The following is a 26646-nucleotide window of genomic DNA, read 5'->3' on the forward strand; positions in this document are numbered from 1 at the left end:
TTAGCAGGAGAGGACCCTGTCTTTTTTCTTTAGATTCCACAAACCTAGAGTAGTGCCTCATACTCAATATGTATTTGAATATGCCTGTGTTAATAGTTGTATTTGTTACTCTATGGCTTTCTCTGGGAAATACGAATATGAAGTTGGACGAAAACTTTGTTTCTAAAAGCACACTAAAGTACCCTGAGAATATCACCACTTTTTTTTTTTTTTCCCCTAAACCAATACCTATGGATTGGGTTTTAAATACACAAATTTGCCAGTGAAATGGTGTACACCTGTAGTCCCAGCTACTCCGGAGGCTGGGGTGGAAGGATCACTTGAGGCCAGGAATTGGTGGCTGCAGTGAGCTATGATTGTGTCCCTGCACTGCACCCTGGGCAGGATGGCAAGATCTCATCTCTACAAAAAAATGTTTTTTGGAAAAGTAGCTGGGCATGGTGGTGTGCATCTGTAGTCTCAGCTACTCGGGAGGGTAAAGCAGGAAGATTGCTGGAGGCCAGGAGTTCAAGGATGCAATGAGCTATGATTATGCTTGTGAATAGTCACTGTACTGGCTTGGGCAACATGGCAAGACCCCGTCTCTTAAAAAAGAAAGGAAGGAAGAAAAAAACACAAATTCAAATTCTCTGGAAAGCAGAGCAATGGCCATTCGTGGCAGAGATAGGGGTAGATGGATGAACTGCACGAGGCGCAAGGGAACCTTTTGGGGTGGAGGAAATATCTTGATTGGCATAGTGGTTACACAGGTGAGTACATTTGTCAAAACTGGTTGAACTGTACACTGAAAATATGTGCATTTTATTGCTGATACACTTTGCCTCAAAATAAATTTAAGAAAGCAAGAGGAGAAATCTGGTTTTTTTTTTGTTAGGTTAGAAAAGGTGGATTAATGATGGATGGTGTTGGGTTGCACTGTGTTCCATATCTAGTTTCAAGGTTTGTACTTTTTTCTTTCCTTGTTACCTTGCCTAAATGGAAAATCAACCCTCATTGAGTTACTGCAGCTGGAAGTAAGAAAAAGCAGAAGTAATGAGCAGACTGACAGCTGACTCCCTGTAGTGCTTAATTTTAGTACCAATGCCTTTAGGAATTCTTTGCAACTTCAGTGTAAGGCTTAACTCGTGCGATGAATCATCAATATTGAGGGTAGGTAGAGAAATTGCAGCAATAAACACTCTGTGCTCAAAGAAAATGAGGTTATGAATGGCTTTTGAATAGACTTATTTAAAGAGATATCTATAAAACCCACTGGGCTTTTACTTTACCATTCTTTCCAAATGTTACTATAGAATGTTCTCTGGGTAATTTGAGGAAATTTAAAGAAATACATATTTTTTAATGTGTGAAAGTAAATGAGTCTTAACAATTAGGTAGGTTTTTGTTGTTATTGTTGTTTGTTTTTTCATTGAGCCAAGATTTTCCCTCTATGCATCTCCTTCCAGTCTTAGAGTACCTCAAATTAATGAAGCTCTACTCATCATAAATCGTACGTGTTCTTTAGTATTTTGAAGGAATACTGAATGTGTTTGGGCAATTTATTCAGTGTCCCTTCTTGATTGTCAGGGTGAACCACCATACGATACTGCTGTGTAGAGTGAGATTAACCTGGCCAAATCAAAATTTATTCAGCTACTTTGTAGCCTGCTATAGCTATGCAAGGGAACACAGGAATTATGGCCAAAGTTCAGACTGTAAGGAGGAATTTATTATCATGTCTTTGTGAGTTTCATCAGATAAGGAATTAGCTTTAATCTGGAGCTATCATTATGACTTTTGGTATCATTGCGCATATTGTTGAAATAATAGATCCCTATTTCAAAGGATGAAGAAAGCTTGGACCCCTTCCTATATGTTCTCAATAATGACAAATAATGGCCGTTGTTTATGTTCTTTGCTCAGCTCTTTCTGGTTGTCTGGAAACAGTTACTTAAAAACAAAATTGCATCTGTAAGCCTTATTGTCTCCAAAATAGAATGCACAATAATTTTGAAAATATTTTGCATTCTGGATCTTGACAGAAAACTCAGGTAAGGTAACCACTGTTAGAGCAACAAGCTGATTTCCAGGTAGGTGTCTCCAGAGTAATATACTAAATTTAAGAGAATCAGGAAAGGGCTAATGGAAAATGGTATAGATCTGAGGTCAACAAATAATAGCCTGTTTTAATAAATGCAGTTTCATTAGAACTGTTGGGGAGGAAAAGTTCTTGTCCTAGGTTCAGTGTCACGGACATGCAAATGAAAGTAACCAAAAACATGTAAAGAGGAGAAAAAGTTTATAGATGCATACAACGTGTGCCCAGATGAATGTAAGGATTACATACCTAACTTAGTAGGGGAAAGGGAGGGGGGTGAGAAAGGCCTCTATGGGAAGAACAAATAGGTATCTTTAGGAAAGACAAATGGGTTTTTAGGAGTTCAAACGGGAGATAAGAATGTTTGTGATTTGTGGTAAGATGTGTGTTTGCATGTGTGAGTGGTTTTTCTCTCTTCTTTGTGGCCATGAAACTACCCTGGAGAGGGGATTTATGGTGGATTTCTCTTGGTTTCTCTCCTGGAAATAGACCTGCCCTAAAGAGGGAATTTATGGCAGTTCTCATTTCTCAGAAGTTTCTGCTTTTGGTTAGATAAGGGATGTTCCACAAGTCTTCTTTCTGCATCTATTGAGTCTCAAATGCCTCCAGCTTAAAATAGTCTTTATACCAACTCTGGGGTTTCCATTTGGTCCCCACAGAACACAGCCTTGCTCATTCCTTGAGATACTGTCTATGACTGCTTTCACACTTTGATGGCAGAGTTCAGTGTCTGTGAAAGACGCTGTAGGGTGTTCAAAGCCTAGAAGCTGCATATACTACCTGCCCATTTCCAGGAAAAGGTTGTGGGTCCCTGACATAGATAAAATATAATGGGAAAATATTTTTGAAAGCCAACAAATTGACTTAAGGTTTCAATTTGTTCTGGAATTTGTGGTTGGTAAAAAAATTAAGAATAGGGAACATGTGTAGTTCATTTTATTAAAATGTAAATTTGTACATGGTAACTTTGGGCCTTTGGGGGCCCTGTATATCTTGGACATGAAGAGCAGGGGCACTGGAGGGCTGTAGCAGAGAGAGGCCTTTGCTTTCCAAGGGAGCCTAGCTACTTGGAGGCCCTTGCAGCCCCTAAGGCACAACTGTCAGCCCTCAAACTCTTCACTTCCAGTGATGACTTTGTGTGCTTCCCTGGTCTGTGGCTGCCTCCAGACCTTAAGTTACCATCTTAATATCTTGCATCTCTTGACGTTTGTGGTTGGAGTCTACCTGTATGATGCTGACAGGGTCAGTTGTGATGTTTAATCAAATAGAGGAAATGCCACTGTCCTTCCTTCCCCTGAGTTTTCTTCTCTCTCCAGTATCTCTGGAGTGGAAAGAACAATGGGCCAGCTTGTAGGCTCCTTAAATTCCAAATGTGCTTTCTGGCTCTGACAGGCGATGATAGTTCTGTTTAATGTTTCTGCTTAATCCCTATGTATGATCAATTGGACGTACAGGCTCAGTTGAAGAAGAGTCTTCTTCCAGTGTTCTGTCTACCCTTCTCTCTTTCCCGTGGTTCTCTTTGTATGGTTCTTTCCTTCTGGTTGTACATCCAGGCTCCTTGAGGGTAGGACTCTTGTTTGCCATGGCAACCCCAGTGCCTTGAAGAGTACACAAGGTGAGTTCACAATAAACATCTGCTTACTCACCACTATGTGCTTTGCAGCCGTTCAGCTGCTGGTAAGACTTAGTAGGATTTTTGTTTTTCCATCTCTTTGGCTTTCCCTGTGTGCTTGATTTGTCAGTTATTTCAACTCTATTCAGAATTCTAGCAGTCAGGGTAATTGATCATCTTTATTTGCTCTACCTGTCTGTCTGTCTGTCTGTTGGCATCTTTTATCACTCCCTCTTTCCAGGGAGCCTGGGGATCTCCTGACAGTCTTTTGTAGCTCTTTCCTTCTTTAATGACCTGAGCAACTTTTTCTTGACTGTCATTGAGTGATCAGAGCAAATGAAGATAAAGCCATGTGTTTGATAAATGCCAGTGCTAACCTTGGCTTCCTGCACAAGCCAGAAAACTGTGCAGCTTCTTTTCAAGGTAGAGTTGGGAACCCCTTCATCCGGTAACAAGTTTGGGTACTAGGAATACCTTTCTTCATCTGGGAAGGATACTGATTAGACTTGAAGGAGTTTTTCTTTTGACAGTTGCTAAAAAATTGAAGTTGTAGCATTTTCTGTTAGGGTATGGGCTCTAGCTAGATGCGTTCATTAAGTTGAAGGCATAAAGGGAGAACTTTCTAAGTAGTTTACATGCCCACTCCCCCATCTCACATAAATGTGCATTCTTGCCAGATCACTAACAGATAATATTTGTAGATCATCTGTCAGGGATGAGAAGCATAGAATAAGTGGCCTGGTAGTACTGCCATGCAGTTGGAAACCCAGCAGTGTTTTAAGCAATTATTTAGGTCAGAATATTTTTACTAGAAGGTGCTTTAGGGGACCATCTAGTCCAGAGTCCTTATTTGTCGGGGAGGAAATAGGAGGTTCATCTAGAGTTTATTTGCTTAAGGTAACCTATCTACGTGAGGACAGAATAAGAGCTAGAATCCTTATCTCCTGATTCCTAATAGTAATGATTGGCAGATGTCCAAACAAAAACCAGTAGTTATCATCACTCATTGCAATAATGACATGTGGCTTTAATTCCTAAAAATGTCTAGATTCCAATATACTTTCATTTTTAAATATGCATCACCAAACCGTGGAGGGGTCAAATTCATTCATTGTTTGTTAATTTGACGTAAATGAAATGCACCCGGGGCTGGGTAAATACCTCTCTGGTGACCGTGGAGCTTGATGAGTTGAGTTTTGTAGTGACAGAATTGGCACATGCCCTAGCAGAGTCCCCTGGCACAGGATGCCCTTGGCTCCATGGCACATGCAGATGGGGACAGCACCTAGGCTGCAGCCAGGCCAGTTGGGCCCACACTTTTCCTAGCGGGCTGTGCTGGCAGGGCCAGGCCTTCAGTTGTGTGGTGAGTTCCTGGGCTGACCTTGGCCTTCTAGATGGTGTGCTGCTTTTGTCTGGGTCAGCCACTGTTATTCTCTCTGTCCCATCCTGCCTGCCTCCGCCACCTCGGTCAGGTGGCCTCCAGTACTGTCAGCATCCCCTGCCCTATTCCCTGTTTAAATATTTAAACATCTTAAATAACCAAAAGGCCGGGCATGGTGACTCATGCCTGTAATCACAGCACTTTGGGAGGCTAAGGCAGGCAGATCACTTGAAGTCAGGAGTTCGAGACCAACCTGGCCAATATGGCGAAACCCCATTTCTACTAAAAATACAAAAAAAATTAGCTGGGCATGGTGGTGCACACCTGTAATCCCAGCTACTCAGGAGGCTGATGCAGGAGAATAGCTTGAACCCAGGAAGCGGAGGTTGCGGTGAGCTGAGATTTCACCACTGCATTCCAGCCTGGGTGAGTGAGAGTCCATCTCAAAAAAACAAAAAACATGTATAAATGACAGTTTTCACTTTCTGGATTCTTTGCTTCATCAAATACAGCAAAACCAGGATGCTCATAGGAGGAAACTGTGCAAATATTAGAGCTCGAGCCAATGGAATTCTCAGTTGAGATTTGTCAGAGTCCTGCTCCATTAAAACAATGACTGTAGTTACATCAGTTGGACGATGCGTGTATGCAGCAGTTGTGTCCTGGAAGGATTGCTTTTTGCTACCAGAGGACAAAAAGTCAATGACACATCTGTCACCGGGCATTCCCATTCTTGCCACTAATTGGAGTGTTTGCTAAGATCCAATATAACTAAGTGGCTGGCAAGCCAGCTGAAATATCAGATGAAATGGAATTGTGATTATTTTGTTTAATCCCATTTCAAATATTTATATTTTATTGAAGATTTGAGTAGATGGCCTGTATCAGAAAGATGTGCTATTTCAATAGGAAAAGAAAAGCAACGTAGTGCCTAGTTTAATCTCTGCATCTGAGTTTTTTCCCAACACAACCATTGAATTTAAGGTCCTCATAGAGACTATCAACTGGAACGCTTCAAGGTCAGCCAGATGTAATCAATATCAGATAAGGCCACAATTCTACAGAGAGGCTTCATAATTAACCCCACAGTCGCAGAATGTATGAAGGTTCTTAAGAGTGTAAGCAGAGTAAAACGATCTGGATTATCTACTTCACTGGCTTTTTTGGTCCTTGGGCTCATATCCCTGGACTTCTAAAAGCAACTGGGATTATAAAAATTCAATGTTGGAGAGCTTTGCTATTTTACCACCTACCAAATGAATGGGCGCACTTTGTCACACCCGTACCTTTTCAAAAGATGAATAAAATTATGTATAGTTTTTAAAAAGAAATTTTATTTTGTGAAAGTAAATTGTTATTGTAAAGGACTTTCAAAAGTACCCAATATCTATGGCCTCAAAATAACAACAGCAACAACAACACAAAGACCCCCTTTGTTTATCTGTGTGTTGTTCAATTAATATTATTTATGTAACTAGGTGCTGTTTTATGAGGTTATGTTTGAAATAAGTTCTATCTTGGGAGCCATCCATTTTTTGAGAATGCCCTCCCTGAGCTACTGTTCTTCTCTTTGTGGTCTGTTTTTCTCTTTGACCTTGACTTTAAGTTATTTTCAAATAAATTGTGGTGACATTTAAAAATTGTTCTCACATATTTTCTTATATACTTGTTCTTATGCATTCTACTGAAGTACTCTTGCCCTTTAAATCTTAATGAGTATTTTATTGGAGTATCACATCTTGCTCTTCCTGTAAGGTAAACAAGGCCAAACACAGGTCTCTGAAGCCCCCAGCCTTTTTGGCACCAGGGATGGGTTTTGTGGAAGACAATTTTTCCACAGGACGGATGGGCAGGGAGCAATGATTTCAGGATGAAACTGTTCCACCTCAGATCATCAGACATTAGTTAGATCCTCATAAGGAGTGTGCAACCTAGATATCTCACGTATGAAGTTCACAATACGGTTCATGCTCCTATGAGAATCTAATGCCATCGCTGATCTGACGGGAGGTGGAGCTCAGGCAGGGATTATCTCTCACCAGCTGCCCACCTTCTGCTGCGTAGCCTGGTTCCTTATAGGTTGTAGACTGGTACCGCTTGGTGGCCTGGGGGTTGCAGACCCCTGCCCTAAAGTAATCACTGATATGTGTTTATTATAACACACTTGATAGGGAACTCTGAATTTCTTCTCTGGTCTGTGTGGACTTTGTTTCCATTCTTTCTTCTATAGTTGACGCACATCTTTAGACTTTATGATGAAAGGGTTTGGAAAGAATGATTTATCATTAGCTTCACTCCATAGCCTCATAAATTTCCTTCTCTTGACCTAACGAATCATCATCATTACTAATTATGCTCCAGAAAATAAACTGGAATGCAGTACAGGCTGGCTTCATGTAGAACACATCAGTGCATAAATCAGAGAGGGGCTGCTGTCAAAATGGCTTAAGTGGCTGAGCGTGGAAAATAGGAACTTTTTCCCATTCTGTTTTTACGTTCAGCTTGAATTGTAAGGCCTAGAACTTACTTGGATAGAGTTGGAAATTGAATAGGATAATCTAATTTTAAGGAAGCTTAAATCAAGAGAACATTACTTGGAACATAAATTTATGAGTAAAATTGCCTAGTGGTTTTGTTGACAAATGATGGTGCGTAGGTCTCGGGGCAGGGCCAGGAAGAACACTTGCGTGCCTCCTCCTAGGCTGTTCCAAGTGGCAGCTCTTTGATAGCCAGGAAGGGCCTCTGGGCAGCTCTGTGCCTCAGCGCAGAGCACTAGACTGAGTGGAGAGGAAGTGGAGAACAAGCCCTGTCCTCTCTGAACCTTTCACTGTGTGGAAGAATGTGGATCCCCTGAGCTCGCTTGACCTTCAACCACAGCTCCATCATCCTTGCTTGGCCAGGGAGAAAGCAGCCTCAGAAAAGGTAAATGACTTTGGTCTGGTGTCACAGCTGGTTAGTGACAGAGCTAGGCTTAGAGCCCAAGGTTCTTTGAGTCCGAAATGTCGGTTCTTCCCACCCTGCTGAGCTGCTTCCCACATTGTTATGTAGAAGTTAAGGCAAATAGTATGGAAGGAAAGAAGGTTAATAAGTAAATCGGTGGTCACTGTTTTGATAGAATGTCATGAAACATTTTTGTCCTCAACCTCATTTACAATTGAGGGTGGTTGTCCTGGGTGCAGTTGTTAAGGAAAAGTCTCTCCAAATTCGTAAAACTGCAGGAGTCTGTACAATTTTATACCCTGCCTCATTTTATTGTTTCTACCCACCCGTAGCTCAGCGTGATCAATCCTTCCCCACAGGCACAGCCACATCTCCGTAGGGTCAATCATAGTCTCACCTGATCTCTGTCTGTGCACTTTAACCTGGAGAGAGATAGAAAAGGATTCACCAACGAACCCTGTATTTTGTTTTAAGAAAAAAAAAATGTATTACCTTGGGTATAAAATTATAGAAGAATTTTATCCTACTCTCTTTGACTCTTCTTTTTTTTTTTTTTTTTTTTTTGTGAGATGGCATCTCACTCTGTCATTCAGGCTGGAGGGCAGTGGTGCGATGTTGCCTCACTGTGGTCTCCACCTCCCAGGTTTAAGTGATTCTCCTGCCTCAGCCTCCTGAGTAGCTGGGATTACAGATGTACACCACCACACCCAGCTAATTTTTTTTATTTTTAGTAAAGACAGCATCTCACTATGTTGGCCAGGCTGGTCTTGAACTCCTGGCCTCAAGTGATCTGCCTGCCTTGGCCCCCCAAAGTGCTGGGATTACAGGTGTGAGCTACTGTGCCTGACCTTCTCTTTGACTCTTTAATATCTTCCTGATTAACTTAAATACCTTCCCCAGCACCTCCAATGGAATATGGCCCGAACAGAACTCACTGTATTTCTCTTCGTGATCCCTATTTCTCATAATGACACTACCTTCCTCTAAAGGCTTCATTTTTGGCTTCTTTCCCTGTACAACCTCATTGTAATACCCTGCAAGATCCTGCTGGAATTCTGTGAACCTCTTCACACATCTCATCATTCCGTGCTAATCATCACCATTCACTTCAGCTACACATTAACTCTGGCCTAATGTTGTGATAGCCTCCCAATAGGTCTTTCCAGTCTTCCCTTGAATGAATTGTTCTGCTACCCTTAACCTTTCTGGTGTCTTCCCATTGCTCACTCCTGAATCCTTGGCCTGAACTGGGGGCTGCCCATGGTCCGCAGTCTGTGGCCTCTGCCTGACTAAGCTCATTTCTCCCCTCCCTGTGTGATCTGCTATCCCTGGTTGGTTCTGGGGAGAGTGCTTGCAGGTTCTCTGAGAGTTTTATTTCTTTAAAAGGCATCTGTATCAGAGATTGTTAAGAGCTAAACCGATCAAACTCTTAGAGAAGACTTCTGTAAGTTACTCTAGTATTAGAAACAATCCTCTAGCCAGTGTCCCACGTAGAGTAGGAAATAATTCTGTAATCACTCAACCTTCTTTCCTTTGCTCATGCTGATTCCATAACACCAAATCCCCTGATTTTATGTGTCTAATTCCATAATCCAGAGTTTTCACTAAACTCTCCCTGATTCCTTCGGCTCCCTTAGGGTACCTTGTATTTACGTTACAGTTGTCTAAGTACTTAGCACTCCCATCTCTAGGCCAGGACTTTCTTATGGGCAATGACAAGATCTTAGTTACAAGGGACAAAAAGAAACATCATGCTTGACACATAGCAGATATTCAATGAAAATTTGAATGAATAAATGAATGAAAGAAGAAAATACATTCATGTGTTCCTTCTTACCGAAGTTTAAGTTGTTTTCAGGTAGAATCTGGGTCTGATTTATATCCTACAGTATTTAGCATTGTGGTTTGTGCATAATAGATATTCCATAAATATTTTTTGAATTAGTGGATAGCTATGTAGTTGATCCTGATATGAACTTTCTGAATGCTACATTACTGTATTTCACTTTCGGTAACTTAAGTGCTTTTAGTGTAGCTAATATATTTTATTTTAAAGTATGTTGATCTTTTGATTGTTACTAGTTTTTAACAGTGGTTGTTTTTGTCTTTGAACTGGTTTTTTTTTTTTTCATTGTTGTTTTGTTTTGTTTGAGACAGGGTCTCACTCTGTCATCCAGGCTGGAGTGCAGTGGTGCAAACATGGCTCATTGCAGCCTCAACCTTCCAGGCTCTGGTGGTCCTCCCACCTCAGCCTACTGGGTAGCTGGGACTAGAGGTGCGTGCCACCATGGCTGCCTAGTTTTTGTTTTTTTGTAGAGATAGGGTTTCACCATGTTGCCCAGGCTGGTCTGGAACTCCTGAGCTCAAATGATTCCCCTTCCTCAGCCTTCCAAAATGCTGGGATTGCAGGTGTGAGCCCCCACATCAGCCAGGTTGGCTTTTGCTGCATTCTTAATTTCGATTGTTAACACTTATGTGTCATGGGTGGAGGTGCTTTCTTAATTTCACAAAGGAAATTAGAAAGAAAAAAGAAGAGTTAATTTTAAGAAAAATGTGAAGGAGCTTATCTATTTGTTATAGTTCCCATCTCTAGGTGTTGGTGGGGTTCTAGGACTAGCAATTTTTTCTGCAATAGTGATTGAGTAGTTCTTTCTAGAGTCATCATGACTCCATCCTGGGACACATAATTTGGATGCTTTCAATGGGAAACTGAGTCAGGCAGCCTTTATTGAAATGCCAGTGGAACATTAGAGGGCATTCCCAAACTTCAGTGAAGCTGAACTGAGTTTCTCTGCCTCCCCTCCATACCAGGATGCTAACAGTTTTGTTTGTTTTTGTTTTTGTTTGTTGTTGTTTTTTTTACAATGAGAAATGCTTGCCAGTCTTCCCTGACAACCTTTAACTATAGAATATTTTATTTCAATTAGTGAATTAATGGTTCAGTCATCTCTCTATCTGAGGGCTTTGGTTCCAGGACCCCCATGTATACCAAAGCCTGCAAATACTCAAGGCCCACAGTTGGTACTATAAAACCCAAGAATATGAAAAGACGGCCCTTGGTATACAGGGACTTTGCATCCTGAGAATGCTGTATTTTAGATGTCATTTGGTCGCAGATGCAGAACCCACTCATAGAAAGGGCTGACTGTATCTATTCAAAAAATTCGTACTTAAGTGGATCCATGTGGTTCAAACCTGTGTTGTTCAAGGGTCAATTATACTTGCTTTTAGTCATGCTACTTGGTACATGCCTAAGTAGTAATGAAACAAAAAGAACTGACTGGAAAATGTCAGTGATGCGTTTGTGATGATTGTGCCTTTGTGATCCACACTGCCTTAAGGTTCACTGCTGCTTTTGGTTTTGTTGCTGTTTGGGGTTTTTTGTTTTGTTCTCTTCAAATGGTTTGGTGGGAAAGATGAAAGATGCCTTCACGTGCTTCTTCTGTAGTGTCACTTTAATTCTCTGTGAAGAGGAATAGTCCTAACCCATATATGTAAACTGAGCAAGCTAGTTATACCTAGGTTTGTGAAGTTGCCTAAATCTTGCAATTAAGACTTACGAGTGAGTAAATAGAGTCAGGAAAAAAGGTCAGAGGATCTAAGGAGAGGAATTTACTTCTAGGAAATGCTATTAACTTATTGGAAGCAGGAGAGTTTCTCCAGTATATTTTAGAAGGATGACCCAGAGTTTGCTGAAATGTACAAAACAGAAACAAAATACTCTCTCTTTATGAAATGCAGAGGCATCATCTACACCTGTTGGAGGTGTTCATTTTTTTAGAAATGAACGAAGTATTTGCCATGACATGCTCTCGGAGACAACTTTCATTTACCTTTCACTGGGCGTTATGGGAATCCTGTAGTCTCAAGAGTGGTACATTTTTAGACTTTTGACCCAGTGTCAAGTCTTTTGAGCAATGGTATAAATCCATTAGATATGTTGACATCTCAACTTCTTTGAAATGATTAAGATTGTTTGCATTGTTTGTCTCTCTCAGAAATGAACACACCTGTGAGTACTGGATGCCTGTGAGCTCGCCATCACCCGCACTGCAAAGACACAGGGCGGCAGCCTCTGAGAAGCAGCTCCTTCCCCTTCACCTTGGCCTTGCCCTTCCTGCTCACAGACCACCATGGAGACGCTGTCCCAGGACTCTCTGCTGGAATGTCAGATCTGTTTCAATTACTACAGCCCCCGGCGCAGGCCCAAGTTGCTGGACTGCAAGCACACCTGCTGTTCAGTGTGCCTCCAGCAGATGAGGACCAGCCAGAAGGACGTGCGGTGCCCCTGGTGCCGCGGTGTCACCAAGCTGCCCCCCGGCTTCTCCGTGTCACAGCTCCCCGATGACCCAGAGGTCCTGGCTGTCATCGCCATTCCACACACTTCCGAACACACCCCGGTCTTCATCAAACTTCCCAGCAATGGGTGCTACATGCTGCCCCTGCCCATCTCCAAGGAGCGTGCGCTGCTGCCCGGAGACATGGGCTGCCGCCTGCTGCCCGGGAGCCAGCAGAAGTCCGTCACCGTGGTGACCATCCCTGCTGAACAGCAGCCTCTGCAAGGTGGGGCTCCCCAGGAGGCAGCGGAGGAGGAGCAGGACAGGCGGGGCGTGGTGAAAAGCTCCACCTGGTCGGGGGTGTGCACTGTCATCTTGGTGGCTTGCGTCCTGGTCTTCCTCCTCGGCATCGTGCTCCACAACATGTCTTGCATTTCTAAGCGCTTCACTGTGATATCCTGTGGCTGAACAGGGCTACAGGGAAGTCTCTTGTGGGTGCCAACTTAGGGGTTGAGCAGGTTGATGATGAGATCCCGGTGAGAAGATGGGGGGCGACACTGACCATTTGGTGCTGAGCCCGGCCTCTGCATTGCCTCTTGATTACCCCAAAACAGACACAAAGGGCAGAAGGTGAGGTCTCAACAAGATACCAAGCGAATTGTTCTGAGTGTTGATGGCAACAGCTTGGAAGATGATTGCATGCATCCTCATAATCATGTATTCAATGGACTGTAATTTATGATTTTTCAAAATCATGTTACAAGATAGACATATTCTACTTAGACGTGAAACTGTACAAGTGTGTACAATGTGACCTTCTCTAAATGTGGTAGATTCAGACAAAGATGCTATATAGACAAGTAGAATTAAACCTGCGAATCCGTGTAAAAATTCAGTGAAGACATGCACTGCTGGCTTCTTTACTTTTTTTTTTTTCTTTTTATTGAAACCCAGTCTTCATTTAGTTGCTAAGGCTTTAATACGTTTTGAATGGCACCAAAACAAAATAAGTCAAAATGGACAGTCCTTTTTTTTTTGGAGAAAATATTTGAACAAGTGTCTCCAATGTGTTGTGTTTTGTCATGAACCTTCATTTTCTTCACTTGTAATTAGAACTTGCTACGTGTTTATGAAACTGAAAGCTCAACAGGGGAGCAATAAACCGAGAAATCATGAGAAATGTGTAATCCCACAGGAAACCTGTATGCCGATTTTTCTCAAGCCATCTCACAAACAAGAATTTCAAATGTAAATACTGTGTATTTGTGTGTGTATGTATGTGTGTCTAATTTGATTTACCTCAGGTGTTTGAGTCTTTGCTGAAGAATCCTGGATTAAGACTTAATTGGGCATGAGTGAGTCCAGCCTCTGAAGCGGTGGCCACTTCATGGACATCTTGACCCAGCAGGGAGTCTTCTGCCCGTCACCTGCAACACTCACCCCTCATCTGTGTATTGAAGTCCTGCCTTTTGTAAGAGGCAAATGGAGAGTAACAGAAGAGTGTCTTTTCTTCTGGTTTTGGAGTCTCGTGCTGGCCATGAGTGTTGTGATTGACGGCCAACCCGGGAGGGCATTTTAATAGATGGTCTGTGATTCTTTTTTGAAAGATGCTCTTCCACAAGAGTTAAGCCAGTTAGAATTCCAGTTTCCTCTTGTTGATATAAGAGAGAAGATCTTCTGCATTTTAACAGTTTTTACTGACAAAAGTGGCAAGGTAAACTAACAGCTGAAATTCCCAATATAAGTGGACCAGTTCCTCATAAACTGTCAAATATTCTTAAATGTGTAATGATTATAGATGCTCATGAAGAAAGATCTGCCAGAAGTGAGTGATAAATTCCTATCCCTGGGTGCATGTGCATTCAGAAATAGCTGTGAGCTTTACAGTTCTCATCTAACTTCTTTTAAGGAATTCATGAAGCAAGTGGTATGTGACACGGACTCCACTTATAAATATAACTGTTTTTATGTTCCACTGAATCCCTGAAAATGGTGAGGAGGGTGGGGGGAAGTGAAGGAAAGACAAGCAGGGCTAATTCCAAAAAGCAAGGCTAGAAAATAGCCCTGTGAGGTCAAGACAATTTAATTTATTTACATGCTACCTGTTATTTTCAAGCAGCACAAAATATGCATATAAAAGTGATGGAATTAATGTGAAATAAAACAAAAATATAGTGACTACAATACAAAGCTAATACCGCTAATTGGCATGAGAATTTCAACATAAAATTATGAGCTATGATTTTTCAAATTTGTCATAAAACCTTTAGGAAATGTATTTGAAAGCTCAAAATAGAAATTAGGTTAAAATGCCATTTTATTGTGTAAGCTCTTGGGCATTATACAACAAATAATCTAGGATTTATTTGGTATTAATAATTTAGGTATCATATTAGCTGAATACTATCCTCTATTACATAACATAATATACTGTTGGGTTAGTGTCAGTTTCTCAAACTCTCCCAGGCTGCTGTGATGCATGTCTGACCTAATTTCTATTTCTCTTGGAGGAAAATACACACACACACACACACAAACACACGCACAAACACACACACACACAAACACACACCACAGAAATGTTGCATTGAGAATGCTACATTTCAAATAGACTTTACCCTTGCAATTTTAAGCTATGCCATATTCAGATTAATTTTGTGAGTGATATCTGCATATGTTTCTGTACAGTATGAAATGACTGATTCTGTAGTGTAGTACGTGATAGAGCTCTACTTGTTAAAGTAGGTTAGATATAGACACTAATATGTGTAATGATAGTGTCCTGTGTTTCTTAGTGCAAATCTGTAAAAATGTCCATAGAACTTTTACTTAAAAACAATCCTGTGCTAGAGCTGCCATTAAGCGTGCAAAATTAATCGGCTGTATGGTAGATTCTTGACCTTAAATTTAATAATAACAACCCAAATCAGATTATTAATTTTTTTTTTGCGAGTCTTATTGACCTAAGAAACATTGTTTAAATTGTTTAAATGGATTCTACCTGCAGTTATTTGTGTACCTGTTTGTTGGGGTGTGCATTCTTGTGTGTGTGTGTGCGTGTGTGTGTGTGTGAGAGAGAGAGAGAGAATCTCAGTCTGCCAGATAGAATTTTATAGGCTTAGTGATGTTTTAATGTTGCTTGGCATCCCATTGCTCTGGCCTCTTCTGGAATTTACCAATGACCCTTACCAAACACATCTACCCATGTAACCAAAGTCCACTGACACAAGAGGCCAGAATTCATACTTGCACATTAATGAAAAGTCACAACTGGAAAGCACAGAAAGTTAGAGCTGAAAGCAGCCTCCGGTGGCTTCATTTTGTAGATTAGTCCATTTTGTAATTCTGCAGACAAGGGGGGATATGAACTTTGCACTGCAGTGTCTTCTTGTTCCATCCTAGGTCTGTCTACATCTCTATCTGGCTATGATCCTTTCTAGGGTTGATGAATACCCTTTATTGAGTCAACTACTACTTCAAAGGATTTTTTTTGTAGGTTTATGTACTCATTTTAGTTAGCATCTACCTCTCTGGGAAAATGAAAGGAGGGTTGACTTAGGGATGAGTATAGATGTTGAAAGACAACTATCAAACCATGTGGTTTGAGTTTTTAAAATTGTAAAACATTGGTGTCCAAACCTCCCACCCCACTTGTATGTAAAGGACAGTGAGTGTTGTGTAAATAGTAAACTATAAGAAGCATGAGTTTTCATCTTTATTAATGATCTTGAAATAAGTAAGAGAATGCTTAATATGTTAAGTAGAGCCAAGAATGCTACTAAGAAGCATTGTCTTTGGAAAAATTTTGTATAATGACTTGGGGCATAAGTTGTGATGAAAAGGCAACTCGGTTTTCGGTTCCAGTCATACTTAGTGATCAGAAAGCTCTAAGATATTTTCTTTAAAAATAGAATTAAGTTTAATTTTTTGCATGGCTTACAGATTGGGTCCCTTGAAGGTTAAACCATGTGATGGTATAACCCGTGAGATCTTCTAGATGGGCTCTGTTCAATAGGGCTTTCTGTGATGATGGAAATGCTCGAAAACCTGTGCCATCTGGTATAGTAGCCACCAGACTTTTAGGCAGTTAAAATGGGGTTACTACAAGGTAAGAACTGGATTTCAAATTTTATTTAATTTTAATTAGCTGAAATATAAATAGCCGTATGTGTCTAGTGGTTGCCATATTGAACAATGCAGTTCTAGGTGATTGTGCTTGGAGATCTAGCATCAAGGTATTAATGGCGTAGCGGTGAGGCTAAGAAAAGAGTTTGTGGGCTAGGAACATGCAGGTAGAAAAAGGCAAAAAATTCCTTTCTGGGCTTAAAAAGTGTATGATCTCAAGTATGACAGTAAAAATTCATTGTTGCCCTTTGGAACTGTTGCTTATAGACTTTAGACCAAGGAATGATCAGTGAAGCTTAAAGAGTGCTTTATTAAGCTGCTTTTCTGGGATCATTAGTTGCATGTGAACCTGTTGTCCAAAAATAGTAGTTAGACAGTAGCTGTAAAACGTTTGACTTGCAAGCTATGCATGACCCGTACTGTGAAATTGGGTCTTGTGGCCAAAAAATAAATGTTACAGGGAAAAAAAAAAAAAAAGCCTAATGAAATCCCTGTTCACTTCCAATATCTTATCCAAACTTCATTGCTGTATTAGTAAGGTGCAAATGTAAGAGCAAGCATGCTTTGCAGTGTTCAGACTGGTTTTGTTTGCCCTTGAAGGCCAGCTTGTCATTGTATTTGGTGTGGGCATATGTGGGCATCATTTTTCAGATGCCAGACTAAAATGTAGGTACTATTTTTAGAATGAGATTTGACATTGTTTTAGTCACTGTCTTTTTTAAGCAAAAATTTCAGTTATCACTGAGAGTTGAAGATTTGAAGCTTTGCACAAAAGCACTTCTTTTAACAGTAAAAAGTATTGTCCGTGAAATTTAAAGACTTGAAGGTTACTAAAGCTACAAGAATTACTTTTTAGCTAAATAAAAGGAAGCAGAAAATTCAGTTTCAGATATATTTTCCCATAAAGACCCGATTCTTACTGATAATCTGGTATTTATTCCAGTCTAGATTTTGATTTGAAGAGTTCCCATCCCTTTATTTGAAAACTTACGTTGTTTCAAAATTGGTTAGTCTACTTTTCATTGTTTTCCAAATGGAATATATACAAAATGCATTTACTTCATTTTAGCAGAAATGGGTTGTTTTGTTTTTTGGGGCTTTTTTCTAGAACTCATCAATGGGCAAGACTTTCCTTCTTAGCTTGCCTTTAAAAGTCATTTATTTTATTTTATTTTTTGCCAAGATAGTAATCTTTCTTTAGCCTTAAGAGGAAGATAGAAGTTCAAAAGTTATCAGTGCAAGAGGAGTGATACACAAAAGACTTCAATTTCTATCTTTTCTCAGAAAAATGATGCTGCCCACCAGTCAGCATTTTGTTTCCACATAAGAAGTGTCAGGTAGTCAGTCTGTCATCCCTGACCTAGATAGAGAAGCTGTTGCTTGACATTTCCATCATTCTCAGTAAATTGTCACCCACAAGGTAATTCTTACCAAAACAGAAACTACTGAGAAGAATAAGGTAGTCAAGATAATTCAGTAGCTGTTTTGAAAGTAGTAGTCTATTTCAAAAGCAATGATGTTCAGTTGCCGAATTTTGTTCAACATGAGACAATTATTTATATATTTATTTATTTATTTATGAGATGGAGTTTCACTCTTGTTGCCCAGGCCAGAGTGCAATGGCGTGATCTCAGCTCACTGTAACCTCCACCTCCCAGGTTAAAGCTATTCTCCTGCCTCAGCCTCCCGAGTAGCTGGGATTACAGGCATGCGCCACCATGCCCGGCTAATTTTGTATTATTTTAAGTAGAGACAGGGTTTCTCCATGTTGGTCAGGCTGGTCTCCAACTTCTGACCTCTGGTAATCTGCCCGCCTCGGCCTCCCAAAGTTCTGGGGTTACAGGAGTGAGCCACCGCACCCAGCGGACATGAAACACTTCTAAAAGATAAGTGGAAATTCAAGCCATTGATTTTTCTGACACAACTGACTTACTACACACACATACACACACACCATGATTTAGCTGTAATTGGAGTTAAAAATCAAGTAAAATCTTATTAGTCATGTTTTCCAATTTGTGAGTTATACAATATTGGATTAGATGTTAATTTCTTAACCATTGCTATGGGCTGCATACATTACGTCAAACTAACTACCTTTGGGAGTGTCCATATAAACACTTGAAACTTTTCAAATATATGAAGAGGTAGGTTCTACTGTATACATTTTATTGGAAAGCCGTTGATCATTAAAGAACATTAGCAGGTGGGGCATTTAATTTCTTCCAAATACCTTATTTTTGGATCTGCTCAAGTGGTTAGGGCAAGTGCACCATTATTCCTGAACCCCTGCAATTTGGGTTCCCATTTTTCTGCACAAATTTTCTTGCTCAGTCGAGCCAATGACTTTTTTTTTTTTCAGAATTCACTGCCTGGGGTATCCCACTATATATATATCTCACCTATGATGCAGTGGTGCTTGAAACACTCATCTCATAAGCTAGATTTTATTATTCTAATCTAAGGTTTTTTATATTATTCATACTATTATATTTTTAGGGACAATCAGTAATATTTGGGGCAGAGTACTGAGGGACCTCTTGAAGTCTGCAACAGCATGCATTTTCTTTGTTTTTCTGGGAGTGCTTCCCTGTAGTTGTCTTTGTTCTAGAACACTGCTCTAAATTTATTGCCATGGGATGTAGGGCTAGTAGCCCATGTGAAAGTCTTCTGTAATCTCCTTGGGGTGTGAGTTATTGGGTTATTCTAACAGGAGTTTTCCAAAGGGATGGTCCATTTTTAATTCAACATTTGCTTTTTGAAGATCCAGAAGTAGACAGTTGGATATAATAGTGGTGGAAGAGCATGGGCTGTAAACAGAAGGAAACGGAGATGACCAATGCCTCTTAAAGGGGATCTAGTTGATACCTCTGTTAAATAGTGGCAGAACACAGTAGCTGGTACCTTACACTGTGCTTTAGGAAAATTCTATGAAGATTTCATTTACAAATCCTCATAGGATTTTCTGGATTGAGGGACAACCCAACTATTAAATAGAGGGAGAGGGAGAAAGAGAGGGAGAGGGAGAGGGAAAAGGAGAGGGAGAGGGAGTGGGAGAGAGAGAGGAGAGGTGAAGCATTGGATCTATGTCAAGGGACAGGCAGATATACCCAGAGAGGGAAAAAATACTTAATAAAGGAAGAGTACAGCTGCAAAACAAGACATACAGGAGCTGAAGCAGACATGGCAGAAACCAGCTGGAGAAAGCACAGGACAACTAGGACAATTTAGTTAAGCACAATCTGTCATTCCAGTATGGACTACCAAGTTCAATTCAGGATGCTTCAGTTGAAGACACGTGGGGTAATGTGCTCAGCTGACGAGGGTCCAAGGAGGCCCCATTTTCCCTGTCACCCTATCCTATGCTCGTGCTTTGGATCGTTAGCACACTAGGCAATTTCAGAGCCCGCTCTAGAGTTGGTTGCCACATCAGTACAGACTCTAGAATCCTCTTAACCATTGAATGCAAGGCCTATTCCTGTGGATCTATCCTGACTTGATTATGTCAGTACTGTTGGGAAAATGAGTTCAAGAATATTTCAGTTTATATATCCTGGTCGCTGTCATATATTTTTTCATTTCACCACTTGTTTGTGTTTGCCTCACTCAACAGTCATAGGTGTGGAAGCTGGTTTCAGCTTGGGACTGTTACAAACTCCCAACACAAGCCATGTAGCTGCAGCCCAGGGTTTCTCCCACCCTACAGCTTCAGCGGTGGGTTCCCTGGCCCTCTTGATAACAAATATTCCAGTCTAATGGCTAGATTAATGCTGCTCAGAGGCTATTAACTCAAATCCTTGATGTGTTTCATTTACAATTATGTGGATTATTTATTTTAGGAGCTTTTTTTTTAAGGGCCAAATAGCCCGACAGATAAATGAGCTGCTGGGCTGTGTAGAAAATACTGTCCAAATGTTGCCAAATATTGACTTCATAAAGGGGATATCAAGCTGCTGTTTATAAATCTGAATGTCTTAAAAGCATTCTTGCTTGCTCTCTCTGTTATAGATGGTGTCTTAGCCAGTCCTGAGTTTTCCAATGAACCCAATTTTAATATATGGTATTTTTGTATGCCAAACTGGTGTCTTGTCCTTTGTATATGTGGTAATGTTGATTTTATGACTACTGTAAAAACACATTTGCTATGATTAAAATTCATAAAATGATTTCAAATAGACTCACGTATTGTTTTTTTCCCCCCTCCTAACCCCAGGAAAAGAAAAAAAATTGGTGAGATTTTCATCATCAGTTATTCTAAGGATTTTAGTAGACTTGGGTAATAAAGCAGTAAGAAGATCCTGAGCCAAGGATTTCAAATGGAGGTGACTTTCAAGTAGATCCTCTGAGAGGCCAAAGAACACATCTTTAATGAGTAAGCCCAAGCTTGTCTTTGCAACTTGGGTTTTCATGGCTTCTGGTGGCCCTTCCTTTATCCTCCACTGTTTAGAAATTGTGCTGCATGCCCCAGGCCCCAGAACCCTCTTGTTGCACCGTATACAGAACAACTTCATACAGCCCCTGTGTAGTCAGGTAGAGTGACTTGGCCTTTTGGCCCTGAGTCTGGAAAGGTGTTCTTCAATTAATGTTCTCATCAATAGGGTATTTTGGAGAGCCTTTTTTGACAAAAAGCATCCTGTCTTTCAATAACTGGATCATATCAATGAATTTCAATTTAGTTTAACAGGTAGCCTACTTGTAATTAAGGGCTATCAATGACCTGGTATGCTTGGGTGCAGGTGTAAGCATGCTCTGGCTTTCTGGGAAATTATAAAGTAATCCCCATAGTTTTAAAAGTGAGATGTGGCCAGGCACAGTGTCTCATGCCTGTAATCCCAGCTTTTTGGGAGGCCAAGGCTGGAGGATAACTTGAGGCCAAGAGTTTGAGACCAGCCTGGGCAGCATAGTGGGACCTCTGTCTCTACAAAAATTAATGAGGAAATTAGCCAGGCATGGTGGTGCATACCTGTAGTCCTAGTTTACTCATGAGGCTGAGCCTAGAAGTCACTTGAGCCTAGGAGTTTGAGGCTACAGTGAGCCTGATTGTGCCACTGTACTCCAGCCTGGGTGACAGAGTGAGACCTTCTCTCCTAAATAAATAAATACATAAATAAGAGACATTACTGTGATTCAATACCCACTTCTTATACCAAAAATGCAAGGAGTATTGTATTGTCTGTATTCTTAAATGTGCCAAGTTTATTTCTGATCTGTGGATTTCCCTGGTTTCAAGTAGCATGGGGCAGAGGTGGGTGGGTGGGCAGGAATTTCTTTGCTAGAGTTGGTTACTCATTCTCGAAGCTCTCTATCAGCTACAGAAGAACTTGATTAGAGGAAGGCAGAGAGGCATTTAAGGAAGGCATTTAGATGCCCTGGCTTCTCCAGGTCTTAGCTCCTTCATGCCGGGAGCCAATGGTATCTACACTCTTATGTTATCAAGACTCACCTGTAGACTTGATGGGGACAGAGCAAAGGAGAGGGGTTCTTGGGAAAGCTCTATAGGTGCATCTTGCCTGGGAATAGACACATTGGCAACCTCTTCAGATGACACTATTGGTGGTGGCACAGGTTTTCTGCCTCTGGATGTGGGCCTGGAAGGAGAGGATGAGGCCATGCTAGCTCCAGGATCCCTGCAGAGGAAGAATGCGTGTGAGTAGCTGAAGATTAGGCAGAGGGATATGAAGGTGCAGAGAGAGAGGGTAACCAGGTCTGGCATTCACTGCATGCCATCGTCACCCTCAGGCCTCCCACACACACAACCCTCCAACACTCCACCTAATTTCCTGAAATGAAAGCCCATCTACCTGCCAATACACTATTTTTCTTAATGCTTTTGTTTTCAGAGATAATTCTTGGAAGAGAAACCCATTTTCAGTGTACACAATATAGCACTAGGCTATGTAAATGGCAGGGGAGGAGTGGAAGGGTTTCTAGAATCAAGACTGAATCTCTGCTTTGCTTTTTATAGATTTGAAAACTTTTGCACAATTTTACTTGACCCATATAATGACACAGCTATAATTCGATTCAGTCTCTCTCACTCCCCAAAACTGCTCCTTGAATCCCCTCTTTATTGTGTTGGCACATGCGTATTTGTTTTTATTATTTGCAAGAGTAAGTGAATGTATAGACATGTATGTGTGCATGTGTGTGTATACGCATGCATATGTGAACATTTCATGGACTCTTGGCATAGATTTTTTTCAAGGTTAAGAGGGTGAAGATCTTTAAAGAGGGATCAGAAAAACACTCTGATTTGGGATTACTTCTTTTATTTTTTGAGATGGAGTTTCACTCTTGTTGTCCAGGCTGGAGTGCAATGGTGCGATCTCAGCTGACTGCAAGCTCCGCCTCCTGGGTTCAAGTGATTCTCCTGACTCAGCCTCCCAGTAGCTGGGATTACAGGCATGTGCCGCCACACCTGGCTAATTTTGTATTTTTTAGTAGTGACAGGGTTTCTCCTTGTTGGTCAGGCTGATCTCAAACTCCCGACGTCAGATGATTCACCTGCCTGGGCCTCTGAAAGTGCTGGGATTGCAGGCATGAGCCACTGCACCAGGCCAGGAAAGGATTATTTCTATGGAATAATGAGGAAAATTAGGGAGAAGGAAAGCCCCTTCAACCTTTTGTTACTTCACGCAGAGTTTCCATGATGGGCGGGGACGATGGCTGCTGAGATGAGCAAGGTGGGAACAGCCCCTGACCACGTAGGGAGAAAGAGAAACTTCTTTTCTCACCCATCACAAGGTTTACAGCTGACACCCATCAATAAGATAAGTGCATAACACATTTATTTAATATAAACTTTATGTGACATGGGAGCCTTCAGAAAAAGGACCCAAAGACTCAGAAGAAATTATTTTTATGGACGCTCATGCAGAAGTATAATTGGAGGACAAAAGGGTCTAATCTAATGGTGATAAACTGGGGGTTGGGGGAACTTAGTAGGACCCGTTTGTTCAGATTCCTCCTGGAATCCCTGCATGCCATTTCTTTTCTCTGGTTATAGGGTGACGTATCTGTCATATGGGGATCTTCAGGGGAGAAAGGAGGAAGAAGATCAGAGAGTGAGCTTCCTAGATTTTAAGGTCTGCTTCAGAGAAGAAGGGGCAGGTGGCATTCTAGTTTCTATGGCCCAGTTCAAGAGAAAGAGGGTGGAGAAGGTCAGAGAGACCTTCCTGCTTTCGAAGTTTTCTCAATTTCCTTCGGCTTAAAATACTCAGTATGCCAAGGTGCCATACATTGGGGTATCATGTTCTGAACCCTGACTTCATGTGAACCTTAGAGTCTTGTAGGAAAGACAGGCAATGATAATAAACAATGTCCAGGTCCAGTGCAGAGGTGTAGGGGATTTGAATGCATGTAAGAAGGAAGACAGATGGAAGCCTTGCCTGATGGGCTTGCCTGATGGGTTTGGGGTAGGAGCAGAGTCAGAAAAGGCGTTCTGGAAAAAGTGGCTTCTAGGATAAGAGCTAAGGGATGAACTGGGATCAGTGAGGAACATTTCTGGAAACACACTCAAGAAGGCATCACAAGAGAAAAAGGAGGCATAGGGCATGGAGACTTCTCTCTGAGGTAAGTTGGCTTCTCTTGTCAGCCTCCCTGCAATTTGTACATTGTCTTGTGCCAATTATACTGCAATTGATGATGTTTCAGTATGACATCCCAGTCCCCAACAATATCCACTGCGAAGGTCTGTATGTTATGTCCCCCTCCAAATTCATTTGTTGAAATGCTAAACCCCAAGATAATGTTGCTAGAAGGTGAGGCCTTTGGTGAGGTGATCAGGTCATGAGGGTGAGGCTGTCATGAATGGGACTGAGGACCTTATAAAAGGGACTCAAGGGAGCTGCTTTGCCCCTTCTACCATGCGAGCACACAGCTGGAAGTCACCATCTATGAACCAGGAAACGGGCCCTCACCAGACACCACATCTCTCAGCACCTTGATCTTGGACTTCTCAGCTGCCAGAACTATGAGAAATAAGCTTTTGCTTATAAGTCACCCAGTTTGTAGTATTTTGTTATAGCAGCCCAAACAGACTAAGATACCCATAGAAGAGCATTTTACAAAAGCACAACTATAGGGTTGATTTTATAGGTAGATACTTTTTCATAAGACATAATTACGTGTGAAACTGGCTCTGCAATGGACATTTGCTTCATCATGTTCATATAACATGTAATTATTTTCTTCTGCCTATGCTCTGTGCAGAAGAAAAGAATGCACAGAATCTTTTATTCCAATAGTTGTGCCACTAGTTTCTGAATCAAACAGATTGAGACTCCAATATTGCTGACACGGGCTGCAAATAAACCTGTCTAAGGTACAGTCTTGAAAAGGGCATTTTCCAAGCTGTGTTTTGAGATATTATTAATAGTAGGTATTTTATGAAAAATATTTTGTGATTAAATAAGCTGGGAAAACACTGGGTTAAACAGTTTTTTTTTTTAATTGCATAACTTTTCAGAGCCTTTAATATGTACATTAGTCAGGGTTCTCTAGAGAAACAGAACCAACTGTGTGTGTGTTGGGGGTGGGGGTGGGGAAGGGGAGAGAGATATTTTAAGGAATTGGCTCACATGATTGTGGATTGTGGCAAGTCTAAAATCTGCAGGGTAGGTCATCAGGCTGGAGACCCAGGGGAAAAATAATGCTGCAGCTTGAGCCCCGGCGGCCTGTTGGAAGAATTCCCCTTTCCTTGGGGGAAGTCAGTCTTTTTTCTCTTAAGGTCTTCAGTTGATTGCATGAGGCCCACCCACATAATGGAGGGCAGTCTGCTTTACTCAGAGTCTACAGATTTAAATGTTAATCGTATCTAAAAAATGTCTTCACAGCAACATTCAGAAAGGTGTTTAACCAAATATTTTAGTATTATGGTCTAACCAAACTGACACATAAAATTAACCATCACAATATGCTAAGGGGCCCTGGATATCTCTAAAATGGGAATATAATATGTATCGCTTTCTCCCAATTTATATGAGTAAAGAATCCATCATCTGCACAATGTCTATTGATGTCTAGTAGAACATGGTTGGGGGAATACTGGCCTTGAATGATAATTCACTATTTTGACTTACTCCATTCATTTCTGCGTTGAAGTGATACTCAAAGGCTGGCCCAAAGCAAACCAACCACCAACCTATAAATTAAGTGCCCATATTTACATAAGAAGATTGAACCATTAGCTCGCGTTTTGTAAAGTAACCCACTACTTATATTAGATTTACCTTGATGACATATTGTAAGTAATTTGCAAGCTAATATGTACTGCAGACATTACCAATGAAATTTTCTCATATGAGTAAATTATGGGGGAAATATGTATACATCTGCTTTAGCAATAAGAGTATGGATGAATCATACTTAAATGCAGTGCAAACATATCAGAGTCTAGTTTTAGAAAATTATAGCCTGAAAATTTATAAATATTCATTACTACATATTGTGGGGTTAGAAATAACCCACAACAAACTAAACTGATAATGATGAGCAAAACCAACAATAATTTGCTATTAAGCAAGAAGAATAGCAATTTAAAAACATGATCAATTCAAGACAGCACTGATAATAAGTATCCTTCCCACAAATTGTAGGAATTTCAACTATTTGCACATGCAGTAGGAGCCCAGCAATGTTGGGAAAATATCGAATTAACAAAATACAGAATTGGAGCCATTGCTAAACACTCTAAGCTCTGAAAAGCACTCATTTTGGTTCAAAAATGCAAAATTTAGCAAATCATCTGTAGGCAGTTATTAATGAGTTGATCTCATTCAGGCATTTAACAAGTTTTGGGGTTGCTAAGCAACCTGTTAATAAAACCTATTGGCCTTCCTAAGTGGGCAGAGGGCCATGCATTGAGAACCGCTCCCTAGAAGATTAGGCAAACAAAAAAAAGAAATTTATGAACATGGGCAATACATATAAATGAGAAATGGAGCAATTTTCCATTTCATAAAACATCACTTTAATAGAAATAAAATTTCATGGAATAAAATCAATAGTTGTAATATTTACTTTCAAATATGCTCAGGATATACTCAAGACAAGAACTATCCATGTTCTATACATTTCTATCAGTTTTTATGTACTTTAAACACATAAAATCCCACTATGCATTGGCTAAGTTCCCTATGAAATTATACCCCCACCCCAACCATTTAGGACAAATCACACCTTCTTTCTAGCTTTATGTCAGACAACCAAGAAATTGTCTACTTTTTAAAAATCC

At 40.8% G+C, this 26646-nt stretch overlaps 1 protein-coding gene across 6 annotated transcripts in view; it reads left to right on the forward strand.

Moving 5' to 3' along the window:
• RNF152 (ring finger protein 152) overlaps window positions 1-20585 on the forward strand; it is an 86302-nt gene extending 65717 nt beyond the window's left edge. For 5 of the 6 annotated variants that reach the window (XM_077974585.1, XM_077974582.1, XM_077974583.1 and 2 more), the window contains one exon: window positions 12009-20585. In XM_077974585.1, coding sequence (XP_077830711.1) covers window positions 12144-12755 — 612 coding nt within the window. In that variant the 5' untranslated portion in view covers window positions 12009-12143 and the 3' untranslated portion in view covers window positions 12756-20585. 6 annotated transcript variants of the gene reach the window in all.
• The last annotated feature ends 6061 nt before the right edge of the window (window positions 20586-26646 follow it).

The sequence above is a fragment of the Macaca mulatta genome, chromosome 18 (assembly GCF_049350105.2).
Source record: "Macaca mulatta isolate MMU2019108-1 chromosome 18, T2T-MMU8v2.0, whole genome shotgun sequence".
Taxonomy (NCBI): Eukaryota; Metazoa; Chordata; class Mammalia; order Primates; family Cercopithecidae; genus Macaca; species Macaca mulatta.